Consider the following 19,364-nt stretch of genomic DNA (forward strand, 5'->3'; position numbering starts at 1 on the left):
CGAGCCTGAAATGTCGACTGTACCTCTTGCTAGAGATGCTGCCTGGCCTGCTGTGTTCACCAGCAACTTTGATGTGTGTTGCTTGAATTTCCAGCATCTGCAGAATTTCTCGTGTTTATGTTTTTAAAAAGACATGTTGAGGTGAGTTTAACAGGTGTCATTTGTTCATTAGCATAGCCAACGTTATTTAAACTACACAAACACGAGGAAATCTGCAGATGCTGGAATTTCAAGCAACACACACAGGCTGGCTGCTGAGGAGCTACGCTATTGATGTCCTACGTGATGAGGCCGAACTCCTTGTAGACTTGCTTAAAGTTATAATAGAATAAACATGATAATATAATATAAGTACATATTTTAAAGTCACATTTTCTGCATATACCCAACTTGGTTCACAGATTAGACAAAATGACTAAACAAAGTATTACATACACCCTTGGAGGTCGACCAGGGGTGGGGGTGGATATGGGGTTGCGGGGGGCACTGGCGCTACCTCCCTGAAATGAGTTTTGCAGGGTGCGATGTCTGTCATTACCGGTTGAACCAGGGAGCCCAGTCTCTGAAAAACGGGGTGGACTGTCCGGGACTGAGATGAGGGGAAGTGTCTCCACTCTGAGGGTGATGAATGTCTGTAAATCCCCACCACAGAGGGCGGTGAAGACTCAGTGATCGTCCTCACATAAAACAGAGACCGGCAGATGAGTGGAGACCGAAGGCATCGAGGAAATGAGGATCGGACAGAAACATGTGGCTGAGATGGGAGAGCAGCCATCATCTTGTTGATGGTTAGAGGGGCTGAATGGCCACCTCCTGCTGTTTCTCACTTGGTGTTTCAGTGCTGCTGTCATAGTCATGTCATAGTCATACTTTATTGATCCCGATAAATAATTAAATAGTAATAACACCATACATAGTTCAATAGTGATATGTAAATTATGCCAGGAAATAAGTCCAGGACCAGCCTATTGGCTCAGGGTGACTGACCCTCCAAGGGAGGAGTTGTAAAGTTTGATGGCCACAGGCAGGAATGACTTCCTATGGTGCTCTGTGTTGCATCTCGGTGGAATGAGTCTTATCAAGTCTCACGAGGATGTTATCAGAAAAGTGGATGAAGGCAAGGCATTGGATGTTATCGACATGGCCTTTAGCAAGGCACTTGACAAAGTCTCATATGGGAGGTTGGTCTAGAAGGTGCAGTCACTCAGCATTCAAGATGAGATAGTAAATTGGATGAGACACTGTCTTTGGGAGAAGCCAGACTGTGGTAGCAGATTGTTGCCTCTCTGACTGGAGACCTGTGACTAGTGGTGTGCCTCAGGGATCAGTGCTGGATCTGTTGCTGTTTGTCATCTATGTCAGATATCTGGATGACAGTGTGGTTAACTGGATCAGCAAATTTGTGGATGACAGCAAGATTGGTGGTGTAGTGGACAGCGAGGAAGACTATCATGGCTTGCAGTGCAATCTGGACTCACTGGAAAAATGGGCTGAGAAACAGAAAATGGAATTTAATGCAGACAAGTGTGAAGTGTTGCATGTTGGTAGGAACAAGGTCTTACACAGTGACTGGTCGGGCACTGAGGAGTGATGTAGAAGAAAGGGGTCTGGGAACACAGGTCTGTAATTCACTGAAAGTAGCGTCAGAGTTAGATAGGGACAGAAGGAAAGATTTTGGGACATTGGCCTTTATAAACGCAAGGACTGACTACAGAAGATGGATGTTATGTTGACTTTGTAGAGGACATTGGTGAGGCCTAATTTGAAGTATTGTGTGCAGTTTTGGTCACCTACCTACAGGGAAGATGTGAAAGAGGTTGAAAGAGTTCAGAGAAAATTCACAAGGATGTTGCCACGTCTGGAGGACTTGGGTTATAAGGAAAGAGTGAACAGGTAAGGACTTTATTCCTTGGAACATAGAAGATTGAGGGGAGATTTGATGGAGGTGTACCACAATTATGAGGGGTATACATAGGGTCAATGCAAGCTGGCTTTTACCACTGAGATGAGGTGGGACCACAACCAGAGGCCATGGGTTAAGGGTGAAAGGTGAAACGTTAAGGGGAACATGAGGGGAAACTTCTTCACACAGATCGCCATCTGGGTGTGGAATGAGCAGCCAGCACAAGTGGCGAATGTGAGCTCAATTTCAACATTTAAGAGGTGTGTGTAGGTACCTGGATGGCAGAGATATGGGAGTCGAAAGTTTAAATAGTTCAGCACAAATTAGATAGGCCGAAGGGTCTCTTTCTGTGTTGTACTTTTCTATGACTGTGACAAGAAGCTTAAATAATACTAATATTCACTAATTCCTTTTAACAGACCAACCACTCATCTCAGCAGCAAATTTTTATATGGCGTTTAAACTGTGGCACTTTAAATTAACAGTGCGTAAAAGAAAATCCCGGCTGCAGGTCAACAAAGGCTATTTGTGTGAGAGTGTTTCAGTTACTGTGGAACAAGACACCCATGTAGCTCAGTGGGAACAGGGAATAATACCAATGAGGAGAGTCAAACTGAGCCAGGTCACAGATTGGGGATGGCAGAAATGCCCCATTCTTATAGTGACAGAATAGCATCAGAGAGTTTCATTCCAGATACCATTTAATTCCAGATACCAGCACTCTGCCCAGTTAGATGATTTCGCTCTCCAACTTGCGTTGACCCTCACTGTAACAGTGTGATGTCAGATAACACCTTGACAACTCAAGTGATCTCGTCTGAAATGTTGTCCTTCACCCATTAATGGATTTTGTAAATCTTCTTACAGGTTAAAAATGACAAGGAATTTATCTACAGGAATCTCAAACACAACACGCCAGTTTTGCTGTCTCTGTCCAGATATTTAAGTGGAGCAAAGGATTCAATCGATCATCCTTCCTGCTCAGACTGTGGCGGGGGTGGTGGTGGGGGGATTCACTCAGTCATCTGACTGACTGGCATGCCTGTCATTTGACACATGGGGAGAGGCCGTTCACTTGCTCAGACTTTTGGAATGGATTCATTCGGTTATCTCACCTGAAGTTACATCAGTTTGGGCAATGGCATTCACCTGTTCTGTGGGTGAGAAGGGATTCAGTCGGTCTTCCTACCTGCTAGCATGGAGATGACTGCAGTTATTGAAGAATGTGCACATCTCAGCCTGTTACGTTGCTAGAAATCCTTTGCACACTGAACAAAGAGAACGAAGATACAGAAAGGATCACTGACTCAAGACCCATTCAGCTTTTCATCACTGTCAACTGGTACGAATATTGTTGCTGAGGGCTTGAGTATAGTTCTAAAAATAAGAGAGAAGTATAACATAGCAAAGACGAGTGGGAAGACGGAGGATTGGGAAACATTTAAAGGGCAACAGAAGGTAACTAAAAAGGCAATACGTGGAGAAAAAATGAGGTACAAAGGTAAACTAGCCAAGAATATAAAGGAGGATAGTAAAAGCTTCTTTAGGTATGTGAAAAGGAGAAAGATAGTTAAGACCAAAATTGGGCCCTTGAAGACAGAAGCAGGTGAATTTATTATGGGAAACAAGGAAATGGCAGATGAGTTGAACAGGTAACACACATCAAAGTTGCTGGTGAATGCAGCAGGCCAGGCAGCATCTCTAGGAAGAGGTACAGTCGACGTTTCAGGCCGAGACCCTTCGTCAGGACAGGAGTTGAACAGGTACTTTGGATCTGTCTTCACTAGGGAAGACACAATCTCCCAGATGTAATAGTGGCCAAAAGACCTAGCGTAATGGATGATTTGAAGGAAATTTATATTAGGCAGGAAATGGTGCTGGATAGGCTGTTGGGTCTGAAGGCTGATAAGTCCCCGGGACTTGATGGTCTGCATCCCAGGGTACTTAAGGAGGTGGCTTTAGAAATTGTGGACGCAGTGGTAATCATTTTCCAATGTTCTATAGATTCAGGATCAGTTCCTGTGGATTGGAGGGTGGCTAATGTTGTCCCTTTCTTCAAGAAGGGAGGAAGAGAGAAAACAGGAAATTATAGACCGGTTAGCCTGACGTCGGTGGTGGGAAAGATGCTGGAGTCAATTATAAAAGATGAAATTACGACACATCTGGATAGTAGTAACAGGATCGGTCTGAGTCAGCATGGATTTACGAAGGGGAAATCGTGCTTGACTAATCTTCTGGAATTTTTTGAGGATGTAACTATGAAAATGGACAAGGGAGAGCCAGTGGATGTAGTGTACCTGGACGTTCAGAAAGCCTTTGATAAAGTCCCACATAGGAGATTAGTGGGCAAAATTAGGGCACATGGTATTGGAGGCAGAGTACTGACATGGATTGAAAATTGTCTGGCTGACTGAAAAGAGTAGTGATTAACGGGTCCCTTTCGGAATGGCAGGCGGTGACCAGTGGGGTACCGCAGGGTTCAGTGCTGGGACCGCAGCTGTTTACAATATATATTAATGATTTAGATGAGGGAATTAAAAGTAACATTAGCAAATTTGCCGTTGACACAAAGCTGGGAGGCAGTGTGAAATGTGAGGAGGATGTTATGAGAATGCAGGGTGACTTAGACAGGCTGGGTGAGTGGGCAGATGCAGTTTAATGTGGATAAATGTGAGGTTATCCACTTTGGTGGTAAGAACAGGAAGGCAGATTATTATCTAAATGGAGTCAAGTTAGGAAAAGGGGAAACACAATGAGATCTAGGTGTTCTTGTACATCAGTCACTGAAAGCAAGCATGCAAGTACAGCAGGCAGTGAAAAAAGCTAATAGCATGCTGGCCTTCATAACAAGGGGAATTGAGTATAAGAGCAAAGAGGTCCTTCTGCAGCTGTACAGGGCCCTGGTGAGACCACACCTGGAGTACTGTGTGCAGTTTTGGTCTCCAAGTTTGAGGAAGGACATTCTTGCTATTGAGGGCGTGCAGCGTAGGTTCACAAGGTTAATTCCCGGAATGGCGGGACTGTCATATGTCGAAAGCTTGGAGCGACTGGGCTGGTATACTCTGGAATTTAGAAGGCTGAGGGGGGATCTTATTGAAACATGTAAGATTATTTAGGGATTGGACACGCTGCAGGCAGGAAGCACGTTCACGCTGATGGGTGAGTCCAGAACCAGAGGCCACAGTTTAAGAATTAGGGGCAGGCCATTTAGAACAGAGTTGAGGAAAAACTTTTTCACCCAGAGAGTGGTGGATATATGGAATGCACTGCCTCAGAAGGCTGTGGAGGCCAAGTCTCTGGATGCTTTCCAAAAAAGAGATGGATAGAGCTCTTAAAGATGGTGGAATCAAAGTTTATGGGGATAAGGCAGGAACTGGGTACTGATCGTGGATGATCAGCCATGATCACAGTGAATGGCGGTGCTGGCTCGAAGGGCCGAATGGCCTACTCCTGCACCTGTTGTCTAAATGTCTGAACTGCTGTGAATAAGGCATAACAATACCCAATTTTTGTTCTATTACACAATAAAAGTGAAGAGATTTGCATCCTTATACCTTGGTCATCAAGTAACAGAGTCTCTGGCTTGATGCCCCTGTGTGTAATTCCATTGTTGTGAAGATATTCCTGAAAGTAGGCAAAGACAAATATAAATCAGGTATTCTGAATTTACATCTTTTTCTAATTCTCCAAGCCCACAAAATATCAATTGTACAAATGGAACAGGTTTCTGGCAGAATTAGTCAGATACAATTGCTGGACAATCGGTTCAGAGAATATTTTGTGACTTAATCTGGGTGCACACCAGACTTCCAGTGCCGATATGAAAGTTGAGTATTAAGGCTGGCCTGGAAGAATGATGAAACTTCTGAAGATGCTTTGGGAGGTCACCCATCCATGAACAGCATTTTACTGTCAAAGGGAACTATGGTGAGCTCCAAAATTGATCTCATTTGAAAATTGGGACAAAGCACTGTTAACCTCCTTACTGCTGGTTATAGTGCTAGTTCAATTCTGGCAGACAAAGCTCTTCGAGAGCAAACATGGGCAGGTCAATCCATCTATGATCATGCTCAGTAATGCACGTCGAAATAGAGAAAACTGCTGCTGCACGTCATAAACACTCACTTAAAACAAAGGGATAAATGATGAGGAGCACTTACCACTCCTGCTATCAGCTGCTGGAAAAACCCATCAGCATCTGCCTCGGGCATCCCCACGTCAGGCTCTGTGGGAAGGCAGATCACATTAATCAAAGGCTGAACTTGGGATCAGTTCGCAAATCATTAATATTGTCTGAAATTATGTCATTTTACATCACGCTTAAATTTAATCCCAAATCCCAGGCCTCATTTCACTGAGGTGCCCAAGTAGATGGATTCTCCAACATGCCCTATTTAGACCACAGACAAAAAAACCTAGGACAGCTGAAGCAGCTTACATACTGAACTTTAAAGCCTGTCCTACTTTGTCCCCGTAACATCTGGAAATGTATTATGTACAACTTCAGATGTTCCATTTCTCCCATAATTTAGTTTTCTGGGTGTTCTATAGGGAGAATGTCTGGGAGTGGATGCCAGCTTTTTCCAGCTCAGGACACAAAGGTGCAGTTACTAAAGAACCCACACAAGTATATCTGTAAAAGTGACAGCAACAGTACAACCAAAATTATTAAAATTAGCCAATCCGTATACAAAACATCTTTAACCCTTCCCCCCTCACCCCAAACTTCTCTATTTTAAACCCTAAGTTTAAGCACAGATCCTACCTATTCTATCAAAGAGCTCTCCTCCACTGCAATACTCCAAAAACAAGTATTGGATATGGGCCTCGACGATGCCCATAAAAGCCGACAGTCTTTTCATGGTTCAACATCTTATTGATGCATATTTCTCTCTTGATGTTATCAGGGTAGTCACGAGCATGTGTGGTGTCCACTTTCTTCACTGTCACTGCTTCCTTTGTTCATCGACTAATTGCCAGTTGTACCCTATGATCAAATACAAAACCATTGTCTACATTGCAAAACTTCTCAATGCTCCATTGAGTTAAATGCATCAGAAACAGAGCATGAGCCAAATGGCTCTTCATCCCCGCTACCCCATGCAATAAGATCATTATTGATCTGGTTTTGGCCTCAACACCACTTTCCAACTCTCCCTCTGCACCTGTAGATTTCCATGTAGTTCATATGCCTGCAATATATTGTATATTCTATGGCTCTACCACAACTCTTAAAGTGGAGAATTCCAAAGGATCACAACCTGCAGAAGAAATTCTTCTTCATCTCCTGATCAATGGGAAACCAGTTACTCATACTATATCCCATTTTCTCGATATCCTCACTTGGAGAAACATCGTCTCAGCATCTTGTCTGACAACACCCTCAGAATCTTGCTTCAGTAAGATCACCTCTCTTTCTTCCCTACTCGCTCACCCCTCGCCCCCATACGTGAATCCCAATTCAAATATATCCTTCCTTAAAGACGAGATCTAAACTGTACACAGATCGCCAGGTGTTGTCTCACGAGCTCCCAATAAATTTGCTACAAAACATCCTTACCTTTGTTTTCCATAATCCTTACAATAACCTACACACCACTCTTGTGTGCTAGAGATTGAGTTTGCACTGCAACATTCTCTAATCACCTCTCTATTTAACCATCAAGTTTTTCATTCTTCCTTCCAGGGCAGGCAGGCAACTTCATATTTTGTTCTACATTATATTTCAAAGGCCACCTTTCTGCTCGTTCACTTAACCTGTGCTCATCACCAGATAAGCCACTTATCTCAAATTTGTTGAAAATATAAAGAACACACATCCGGTCTCCTCAGATTACAAGCAATGCATCCACTATCTCTGATGCCACTTATTTGTAAAGACACAAATTTGTCCTGTACTTTTTCACTGATAAAAATAAAAATTTCTCTCTCCCTACAGACCTTTGCAATCTGTTATTATTTTCATTATTTAGAATCTGTACCTTCTCATTCCCAATTTTACAATGAGCCTCAAAAACCAACATTACTTTTGGCTTTTTGCTTGTATTTCTGTAAAAACCCCATCAATATTTTTAATAATTTTCTTATATGTTCCACATTCTTTACAATTTTTGTGGCATACCTTGTAGTTTTAAACTTTCCCAGTCCTCTTGCCTACCGTCAATTAATTAATCCTCATTATAACACATGTTATTATCACCCTAACTTCCTTGGGAATTCTCCACAGATGGTGCACCCTTCTCGTGGGGCGTTTCTTTCTCCAGACTTTTGCTGCAAGTTAAGAAATACCTCCTTAAATGAGTGCTATTGCTAATCTACCAAACCAGTTTTTAAGAATTATTTTTTGAACTGCATGACTTACTCACCATATGCTCCTTCACCCAAAGTCTGCAGCAGATCCCAATCTTGCACAAACGGAACTGCCATCGTCCTGCACAATCACGAATGATGCTGAAAAGGGGAACGCATGATCACAAGCTGAAGTCATCTTCAGGTACACTTGAAGGACAGCCAGAGACCTTTCCTCCCAGTGCAGAAGTGGCTGATACCAGAGGGCATCATTTTAAGGTGACCGGAGAAAAGTACAGGGGGATATCAGGTGTAAGATTTTTTATATATATAAAGCACAGAGAGTGGTGTGTGGAACACACTGACTACCAGAGTGTTGGTAGAGGCTGATATATTCTGGACATGAAAGGGATTTTAGAAAAGTAGAGGGTGATTTAGGAGGGAGTGGTTAGCCCGAACGATCTGCACTGTGCTGTAGTGTTCTATAAGGTTATTTTTAGTTATTGGCTTTTCAGAATCCACACTTCATTGCCAATGTGAGATTTCACTGCACATCCATCATTGCCCAAAGGAAGTGACAGTGAATGCATCTGGAACAACTGCACTTCTTCTGGTTAAGGATCTCTGTACTCCTGAGGGGGAAAGCATTGGCGTTCCAGGATTTCGATCCAGCCACCACAATGACGGAACGGCAATATCTTTTCAATGAAAATAAGTGCTGGGGATACTTGTCACTTCATTCAGCATTCTGCAGAGAAACAGAGCAAATGTGTCAGGTTAATGGCTCTTCCTTAGAACTGATGAAAGATCTCTGCCATGATTAAGAATCACATCACATCTGAATCATTCTCTACAGAATGCTGCATTACCACCGAATCCTTTTCGGTATTTTATGCCTCTTTTCCTCAGATTTCCACCTTTTTCTCTCCTTGGAGATGTAGTAAGCCATAGGTTGGAGAACGTTGTTAAATGCTGGATGGAGCTGCACAAATTTAGGCAAATGCGGAATATTCATAAATATCTCCAGTATTTGGCTTGTGGCATATGGCAGAAAGACCTTGGGATATCAGGAAAGCAGTGTACCCACATTCTCCCGATTATCACCAATTTCTTAACGGAACCAGCTCTGGTCAAAAAGCTGAAGTCCAGCGGGACGGTTAGATTTTTTTCTGTGGAAATAATCCATTGACTGCTATGCCGTTATTTGTCACATGCCAGCTCACATTTAAATATTGTCAAAGTTGCAACCCTACCCCCTCCCTTTCGTCCGACTCTACCCCGTCCCTCTCCCCCCAACTACCCATCGTCCCTCATCAAACGGCCTCACTTCCCCCATTTACAACCCCAGCCATCGCTTCCATCCGATGTTCCTATCCACACTCCTCCCGTTTCCGGAGATCCCCCTTCCCCAGTCACCTGCCCCGCCGGGCCGCCGAACGACTCGGCCCAAACTTTGCTTCTCTCGCTGCAACGCCTTCCGTAAACGTCATCACGCTTGCACTAACATCAGACGCTAGAGAGGGCGGGTGGAACAGTTCGACAGGACTATCAGCTGAGAGGAGGAGTATTCATACAAACCACGGCCGCCTCTCTCATTTGGTTGGTACAGTATCAGCTATTTTACGTGATCAGCTGTATTCCGAGAGAGATTTCGCGACAAGGGAGAAAAATACAACTTATGTCAAAGATTGAGAGAAATTACACCAAATCTACTTCAAACGTTGGAGAGAAGTAGGATAAATCGGTGTCCTGTAGACAATCGGTCCAACTTAATAGAGGGAAGACTAGCAGGATCCAAAAGGGTCCGGACAGTTGTGGGTATCGCTTCTCGGCCTTTTGGCTAAGATCAAGCTTAGTATCTGTTCTTATCAGACCAGAAGGCGGAGGAGGAGAGTTCGCGCTGACGCAGGGGTGGATCCTAATGCTGATTGGCCTCCAATCTAACACCCCATACCAGCGACGACAGCAGTGAGTTAGAAGTTAGAAGATGGCAGCAGCGAGCAGTACATCAGCTCGAGGCCAGGGTATCAAGAACACTGTCAGGCTGACAGTGCGAGACCGGAACGGGGGCACCGGCTTCACCCGAGAGACCTTCATCCGGAAGGTCTTGCTGGATTGCTGCGGATTTACGCCCGATGACATCTACTGCGTCCAGGACTTCGCAGGCTTCTTCGATGTCACTTTCCGGCAGGCTGCAGGGTGGCAGAAGCTGTACCAGCAGCTTCAGCTGAAGGGGACAGAGGCGCCGCTGTCGCTGCTGAAAGCACAGCCCCTCTTTGCAACGGCTACGCAACAGGAAAGGACAATCACGGTGCACACGTTCAACCCGCACGTGCCAGTGGTAGATGTCCTTACGTTCCTCGCTCGGTATGTGGAGAGCGCAGGAGCACCAGCGGACGGGAAGGACGGGCTGGGAATCTGGACCAGCAAACGGCAGGTGAAGGTGAAGCTGAGGTTGGATTCCAACGGCGGCATCATCCACCCCCCCTCCGTCTTCGCCATCGGAGGGAACCGAGGGTACATGGTGTACGCGGGACAACCCAGGGTGTGCCGAAACTGCGGCAAGGAAGGGCACATCGCAGCCCAGTGCAGGGTGGTGATGTGCAAGAACTGTAAAATGGAAGGCCACCTGACCAAAGACTGCACGCAGGCCAAGGCCTGCAACCTCTGCGGACAGGCCGGCCACCTGTACAGAGCCTGCCCGAAGCGTGGGGGCACCTACGCACAGGCGACCAGGGGAGGTGCTGGCCCTGAAAGGGCCCAGGCTGATGCGGACGTACCCGCCAGCGCTGCAGATGAGGCACCCGACAGGACGGATGACGAGACCAGGGAGGAAGGTGCAAGCACCCCAAGACCTGCCACCCCACTGCAGACCCTCCAGGACCAGGCAAACGACGAGCAGGAGTCCATGGAGGAGGGGAGAGCGGAGGGGGAAACCGAATGGAAGGTCGTGAAACGAAAAAAGACCCAAAAGGCGGCGGCCAAGCGACAGAAGGCGGAGCAACGCCAGAAAAGGGCAGGGAACCACGCAGCCCCTGGTACCCTGTCCTCTTCAGAGGAGGAAGGAGTTGGGGGAGGCCAGCAGCCCCGGCGGAAGAAGCGGCTGGCAGAACAGGTGGAGAGGAGGAGAGAGAGGGGAGAAAGTCTGCTGGCCACCCCCCAAGTACAGGAGGCGGAGAGCAGCGGACGCACAGAGCTCCGGGAATCCGGGAGCAGAGCCACGGCTGGCACCCAGCAGCCGGAAGGGGAAGCAGCCCAGGAAGTCAGCAACCCCCCGGGCCCAGACCCAGAACCAGAATGGCCACACACGGAGGAGTACTACCAGCAGTACCTGAGCCCACAGGAGGTGGAAAACTTCACAAAGGCGGTGGGAATGAAGGCTCAGGATGGCAAGAGTGAGGACGGAGAGCAGCCAAAATAAAAGACTTAACAATGGCAGACCTTAAATTGGCGTGCTTGAATGTGCGAAGTTTGAAGAGTACTGGGCGATGCGTCAGCACGCTCCAGTACCTGGACACTGTAAAGGCCGATGTGACCTTCCTCCAGGAGTGTGGACTACCACATCTCCGTAACTACCGGAGGTGGTCACGGTGGTGGAAAAAAGGTTTGTCTGTGTGGTCGGGGGGCAACAATTGTCGCGCTTCCGGCCTGGGGATTCTGCTGCGGGGAGGCAACTTCTCAATCACCCAAGTTAAAGAGGTGGTTGCGGGTCGCCTCCTGGTAGCAGACGTCAAATACCGGGGCGCTCCGCTCCGGCTGATCAACGTGTACGCCTCCCCCGTGCGGAGCGAGCGGCGGGCCGTCTTCGAGCAGCTCCCACAGCTGCTGGTGACGACCCAGCCGGTCGTTCTGGCCGGAGACTTCAATTGCACCATTGATGCGGCTGGAGGACCCGGCAGTGCCGACGGCAGGCTAGACAGTACCTCTAGACTCCTGAGGGAAATGGTGAAGACAGCCAAGCTGCGCGACGCCTTTGGCACCCCCACAGGTGGAGCACAGCCGCAAGCCACCTGGACACGATCGGACGGCTCAGCCCGCTCCCGGATCGACTTCCTCTTCCTGTCTGAGTCCCTCACGGTCAGGTCCACCGACGTCACGCCGGTGTTCTTCTCTGACCACTGCCTTCTGAGAGCCACCTGTCACTTACGGGAGGACCAGAAGGCAGGCAGGGGGACGTGGAAGCTGAACGTAAAGCTGCTGACCCCAGAGAACATCGAGGAACTAGAGAGGGAGTACACAGGTTGGAGAACCTTGAAAGCCTTCTTTGATTCCCCGGTTCACTGGTGGGAAGCCACCAAGGAGAACATTAAGAGGTTCTTCATCCGCAAGGGTATTCAGAAGGCAAGGCAGGAGCAGAGGGAACTGCGTAAACTCCAGACAGAGTTGCAGCAACTTCTCCTTCTGCAGTCGAAGGGGGTGGATGTCAGGGAGGAACTGCGAGAGGTGAAGGGCCGGCAAGCCCAGCACCTCGCCGCTGAATCCTCCAAGATCATCTTCCGATCAAGGGTCCAAACCGTGGAGCAGGACGAGACGTGCTCACGCTTCTTCTTCCAAAAGGTGCACAGGGGGAGCTCTGTGATCCACAACCTTAAGGAAGAGGACGGCTCAGTCGCGTCCTCGCAGACCGACACACTGAGGATCTGCAAGTCCTTCTATGCCGGTCTGTACGAGGAAAAGGCCACAGAATCCACAGCCTCCCGCAACTTCCTGTCGTCTATCACGCAGGTCTTAGACGACGGCAAGCGGGAGAGTCTGGATCGGCCACTGACCCTGGACGAGCTGACAGGCTCCATCCGTTCCTTCGGGTCGGGTAAGACTCCCGGAAGCGACGGCTTACCGGCTGAGTTGTACTCGGCTCTGTGGAACTGGATAGGCCCAGACCTGCTGGAAGTGTACAACGCTATGCTTCTGGCCGGCAGTATGTCTGAGTCCATGAGGAAAGGCATCATCACCCTCATCTACAAGCAGAAGGGGGAAAGGGAGGACATTAGGAATTGGAGACCCATCTCTCTCCTGAATGTGGACTACAAGATCCTGTCCAAGGCTATCGCCAACAGGGTCAAGTCTGCTCTGGGACAGGTGATCCACCCGGACCAAACCTGTGCTGTACCGGGCAGGAAGATCTCAGACAGCCTCGCGCTGCTGAGGGACACCATCGCCTACGTGCAGGACAGGGGGGTGGACGCCTGCCTGGTCAGCTTGGACCAGGAGAAAGCCTTCGACAGGATATCGCACACGTACATGGCGGACGTGCTCTCCAAAATGGGATTTGGGGAGGGAATCCGGAATTGGATCAGACTGCTCTACACAGACATCCATAGTGCAGTCCAGGTCAACGGGTGGGAAACAGACAGCTTCCCCATCAGGTCTGGAGTCAGGCAGGGCTGCCCCCTCTCCCCTGTCTTGTTTGTCTGCTGCATAGAACCCTTTGTGGAAGCCATCAGGAGGGATGAGGGCATAAGAGGGGTGACGCTGCCAGGCAGTGGAGGGACCCAAGTGAAAACCTCCCTGTACATGGACGACGTCACCGTCTTCTGCTCTGATCCGAGGTCAGTTCGCAGGTTGATTGGCACCTGCGAACAGTTCGAGCTAGCGTCGGGGGCCAGGGTCAACCGCACGAACAGCGAAGCCATGCTCTTTGGCAACTGGCCCGACCGATCCAGCGTCCCCTTCACCATCAGGTCCGACCACGTGAAGGTGTTGGGGATCTGGTTCGGAGGGGCTGAGGCGTGCAACAAGAACTGGCAGGAGCGGACTGCCAAGGTGAAACAGAAACTGGGACTGTGGGGAGGGCGCTCCCTGTCGATAACGGGCAAGAACCTGGTCATCAGGTGTGAGGTGCTCTCAGGGCTGCTGTACTTGGCGCAGGTCTGGCCCGTCCCCCGCTCCTACAGCACGGAAATCACCCGGGCTGTCTTCAGATTCGTCTGGGGATCCAAGATGGAGCGGGTGAAACGGACCGCCATGCACAAGTCCCTGGACAATGGGGGCAAGAACATCCCCAATGTCGCCCTCACCCTGATGGCCAGCTTCGTATGTGGCTGCATCAGGTTGTGTGTAGAGCCCAGGTATGTGGGCACCAAGTACCACTATGTGCCCAGGTTCTACTTGTCGCCCTGGCTACGAAGGATGGGTCTGGCCCCACTCCCGCGCAACGCCCCAGTCAGCTGGTCGTTGCCGGCATACCTATCCCACGTAGCAAAGTTCTTCCAGGAGAACGCCTTTGACCACAAGGCCATCAGGCAGTGGTCGGCACGAAGTGTCCTGCAGGCACTGCAGGAGAAGGACATGATGGACACAGTGGGGTGGTTCCCTGAGCAGACTGTCCAGTTCATCTGGCAAAATGCCTCATCGCCAGATCTCACCAACAGGCACCAAGACCTCGCCTGGCTGGCGGTGAGAGGGGCCCTCCCAGTCAGAGCCCTCCTGTACGCCCGGAACGTCATCTCCGCACCCCACTGCCCACGGGAGGACTGCAGTGAGGAGGAGTCTGTGACCCACCTCTTTGCACACTGCCAGTTCGCAAAGAGGGTGTGGAGGAGGATGGACGGGCTAGTGTCACGTTTCATCCCCAGCAGCTGCGTGACAGAGGACTCTCTGATCTACGGGCTGTTCCCGGGGACGCACACGGAGACCAACATCCGGTGCTGCTGGCAGATCATCAACTCGGTGAAAGACGCTCTTTGGTCAGCCCGAAACTTGATGATCTACCAGCACATGGAGATGTCCGTGGGAGAATGCTGCCGACTGGCACACTCTCGGCTGCAGGAGTACGTGCTGAGGGACGCACTGAAACTTGGTGCAGCCACCGCAAGGGCCCGGTGGGGAAGGACCACAGTATAGGTTTCTCCACCCGTGGGAGTGGGAGGGGTCGGTGGGCGAGGAGTATACCCCTCAACAATGAGATGCTAAGCTGAACTACTGGAGTGCCACATGGGTGGCTATAAACACGGGTATTTTACTGAGTATAATGGAAACGTATGTAAAGGATGAAAAGTTATTGAATGGTTTATTGTATATATTTATTTTTGAATAAAGTATATTTTGAAATAAAAAAAAAATCTGTTCTTATCAGTTTAATATCTGATACGTCCCTTATCTGGGGACCATATATTAAATTGATTTTTGGGACAGGGAGATGGACTAGGGGCTTGCTCCGTCCACTCCGCGCATCGACCCGGTATTGCAGTGCCTCTGGGAACGGTGCACCTCCCTTCGGGGAGACTAACAACAAATTAAAAAATAGAATTCTGTTATTCGCAGGCAGGCTGTCGGGTATATTTCTTGTTTCTGCCTCGTACTTCTTGCAGGCTATGCTTGTTTTTAATGAGGACACAAATAGGCTTGCTTGCGTGAGTAAAGCAGTTTATTTGCAGAATATTTAGGAGCCTCTTGGACCACCACATGGAAGAAAGAACTACAAGCGAGGAAACGGATTCTTCAGGTCTCAAAGGCAACAGAAACAACACGCACACAATTTACAGCAGTCGTGGATAAAGTCGCATCGGCAGAGACACACGCAGAGAATTAAAAAAACGAACCTGGGAATAAAGTACATACATATGCAAGGGAAAAGTCAATACGATGCCCCTTCACTGTACAGGCACGGCTCAATGCTATCAGGGACAATCACCAACCCTATTCAATGCACAGCTTACCAACAATTTTCTCCAGCGCTGTTCCAAGGTTCTCAGCCTAAAATGAAGCAGAGTGGTCCCTCAGAAATGGCAAAGAGAGCGTCCAGCACACGGGGCGCCCTTTTAATGCAGGAAGTCTGAAGTGCCCGGCCCAGGTAATTCACAGGAACGCTAACGGCTCGGTGCCGGCAGAGTTAGGCTACGTCCACACTACGCCGGATAATTTTGAAAACGCCGGTTTCGAGTAAAAACGACAGGCGTCCACACTAAGCGTTTTTGAAAATATCTCCTTCCACATTAGACGGATATTTGGGCGAATCTCCTCCTACTGGGCATGCACAGGACACACAGAAAACAAGCGAAGAGGAAACGGTGTACTTAGTGCGCGTTTGTCCAGTTACAGACTAGAGAAACTTGAAAGGAATTGCTCTTAGCTCTCGCGCAGGACTTAAAACTTATATTAAAAAAAAACAAATACTGGAGCGAATGGAGGCAATCAACAGGGAGTTCACGGACAGTATGACCCAGCTGACGACGAACATTGAAAAACTGACTAACGCTGCTGCATTAACAAAGCACCTTGTTAAATGTATAAAACGTCTGCATCAGCGTTATTTCCATGCAATGTTACATTAGGCTGTTACACATTTATTGTCAGAGAAGTACTTGCATAAATAGGTAAACTACCCTCATACAAGCAAGGACAGAAAACAGGGCGAAGTGAGAATACGTATTTATTCAGTAAGTTATGGGTCAAAGTATTTGGTGAGTACATTTCTAACCCTTATGGCTTCAGTCTCGTCCGTCTGTTCTGAAGTTGTCAGGTGGTGGCGTTCAAGAAAACAACGAACATCTGTTCCAGCCCGTCATGACAGCGTTTTTAAATAGTCAAAAAAGCGCACTTTACAATTTAGCTCTCACGCCGTTCACACAGACTGCGCGTTATAACAGCTTGCGCAGTACCAAGCAGAAGCAGAAAAAAGCATTGTTATTGTGGTGTTGTCACGACAACGTTTTTAAATCTCTCCGTTTACCCCGTACACACTACGCCGGATATTAAGCGTTTTCACATTTATTCACTCTGGAGAGTGTTTTCGAAAATTTCCGTTTTCGGGAGCTGAAAACGCCGGCTCAGTGTGGACCGGAGGGCAAAACGAAGAGAAAAAGCTTCGTTTTCAAAATTATCCGGCGTAGTGTGGACGTACCCTAAAGCTGATTACAAAGGCCAATTACCCGAGGCCATATCCAAGGCTAACTAAAGAGGCCAGTGGTTAGGTGTGCAGTGATGGGCGAGGAGGGGTCAATCCTTGATTGGCAGGGGGCGTGTCTTCTGACCAGGAGTGGGCAGTGCTGTCACGTGACAGTCACGACTCCTCCAGTACAGTCCACCCCTCGGTAGCCACGCCACTCACCAAGCGTTACCACAGTGAAAAGGAAAGGAATATATCTTAATGGAAGTCTTACACTAACTATTTCTAAGGTTAATGCTTTTTGTGACTAAAGATAGGCAGACGTGCTCTTAATAATTGGGCAGACAACATAATATACACACAGCGATGATAACGAGAATGGGTGCAATCGACCAGTTGCCCACCACCCTACCGCCACAAAGCTCCTTCCACAGGGTGTAGAGGTCAGGGTTGGGGATCCATGTCCATGTACAGCTGCCTGCGCGTAAAACGGGGAGGGGTTGTATCTCCAGCCCTTGCCTCTGCCCTACGGACCAGGGTGGGTGCCCCCCGTTGCATCTATTCAAGCCCTTCCAGGACGGTGATGGCATCCCGCACGGTCCTCCCGTTAGCTGGTGCCATGAGGGGCAGTATCACTGATTTAAATCGGGGTGCGCGGTGGTGACCGGTATCCTGTTAGGGCACCGGTCACCCGGGTGTTTGCTAAAAAATTACAGTCGCAGGCTCCCTGGTAGATGCCGTTGACCAGCGCACACTCTTTAACAGCCCAGGTACCCTCACTGACCGTACCCCATTGCGGGCGCCGGTGTAGATCCCACTCCAGGAGGGTGGGGTACCGGACCCTCACAGCGGTCACCAACCGATCCCACAGGGTACAGCCTTCCCTGATCTCCGGCTTCGGCACCCATAGGGCGTTGTTGATGCTTTCTTGGTCAGAGAGGCTCCCCAGGGAGCTCGCGTCTCGAAGAGAGAGGTTCATGTTGCCTCCCCCCCCACCCCCTCATCCCACAGCCGGAGCAGCCCAGCGGGCAGGTGCTCGCGACGTGGGTCCCACTGCTCGGACCAGTCAACCGGTTTACAGTGGTCCGCCAGCGCTCAAATCCCTCTCTCGTCGGTCCACCCGGGAATCCTATGCTCGGTGCCTGTACTGGCTTTTTTGCCCGTTCCAGAACACTTTCCCCACGCAGCGCCAATTGTTGTAAGTCAGGAAACAGATTCTGCAGGTCTCAAAGTCAAGGGTTCTGGGCTCACAGTCTGGGTAGTGAAGGATTTTATTTACAGAAGGCAAACGGGGGAAAATAGCAACAGAAGCAACACGCGCACAATTTACAGTAGTCGGATCAGCAATAAATCACATTAAATCGCGTGGGGACAAAGTACACACACACACAACCACCCTTGACTCTGTGCAGGCACATCTCTTCTGCTTAGGGACAATATCCACACTCCCAACCCTATTCAAAGCACAACTCACAAACAGCAGGGTGGTCCCTCGGAGGCAGCAAAAAAGAGAGAAGGTCACGCACACGTGGGCTCCTTTATAGGACTGGAAGGTCCAGCCCAGGTGATTCACAGGGAAGCCAATGGCTCGGTGCCAGCAGGGTTAAACTGATTACAAAGGCCAATTGCCCGAGGCCAAGTACAAGGCTAATTAAAGGGGCCAATGGTGAGGTGCGCATTGATGGGCGGGGTGGGGTCAAACCTTGATTGGCAGGTGACGCGCCTTCCGACCAGGTAAATGGGCAGAGCCGTCACGTGATAGTCCTGACCCCAGTACAGACGCCAACTGCGTTTCATTGGCTTTGTATCTGTAGTCGCCACAATGACAATAAAGTTGCGTCTAGTCTGATCAAATCACTCAATTCAGACCCAAACAGGAAATGTGCAGGTTTCATTCAAATCAGTCTGTGTTTATAAACACTCATTTCTATTTACATTCCTCCGGCCTCACTGGACTGGAACACTGAAACACCAAGTGAGAAACAGCTCATTCAGCCCCTCTAACTATCAACAAGATGGCGACTGCTCTCCCCTCTCAGCCACATGTTTCTGCCGATCCTCATTTCCTCGATCCCTCCGGTCTCCACACATCTGCCAGCCTCTGTTTTATGTGAGGACGATCACTGAGTCTTCACCGCCCTCTGTGGTGGGGATTTACAGACATTCACCACCCTCGGAGTGGAGACATTTCCCCTCATCTCAGTCCCAGACAGTCCACCACCTTTCTCAAAGACTGGGATCCCTGGTTCAACCGATAATGGCAGACATCCCACCCTGCAAAACTCATTTCAGGGAGGTAGCATCCCCGCCCCCTGCAACCCCATATCTACTCCGTCCCCCCCCCAC

General features: G+C 48.9%; 1 protein-coding gene, 1 non-coding gene and 1 pseudogene across 2 annotated transcripts in view; 2 read left to right on the plus strand and 1 right to left on the minus strand.

Annotated features, from left to right (window-relative positions):
* The window catches only part of LOC140207720 (serine/threonine-protein kinase Chk1-like), a 33,603-nt gene extending 14,446 nt beyond the window's left edge, over positions 1-19,157 (minus strand). The window contains exons 1-4 of the mRNA XM_072276276.1: positions 18,721-19,157; positions 8,269-8,353; positions 6,064-6,128; positions 5,458-5,527 (exon numbers count right to left, since the gene is read on the minus strand). Coding sequence (XP_072132377.1) covers positions 5,458-5,527; positions 6,064-6,128; positions 8,269-8,329 — 196 coding nt within the window. The 5' untranslated portion in view covers positions 8,330-8,353; positions 18,721-19,157. The remainder of the gene's footprint in view (positions 1-5,457; positions 5,528-6,063; positions 6,129-8,268; positions 8,354-18,720) is intronic.
* On the plus strand, positions 10,012-10,143 carry LOC140208818 (U2 spliceosomal RNA; annotated as a pseudogene).
* LOC140208882 (U2 spliceosomal RNA) lies at positions 15,212-15,405 on the plus strand. The gene has a single exon (XR_011888969.1). It is a non-coding gene; the product is annotated as a U2 spliceosomal RNA (small nuclear RNA).
* Positions 19,158-19,364: the final 207 nt, after the last annotated feature.

Source organism: Mobula birostris, chromosome 13 (assembly GCF_030028105.1).
Source record: "Mobula birostris isolate sMobBir1 chromosome 13, sMobBir1.hap1, whole genome shotgun sequence".
Classification (NCBI taxonomy): Eukaryota; Metazoa; Chordata; class Chondrichthyes; order Myliobatiformes; family Myliobatidae; genus Mobula; species Mobula birostris.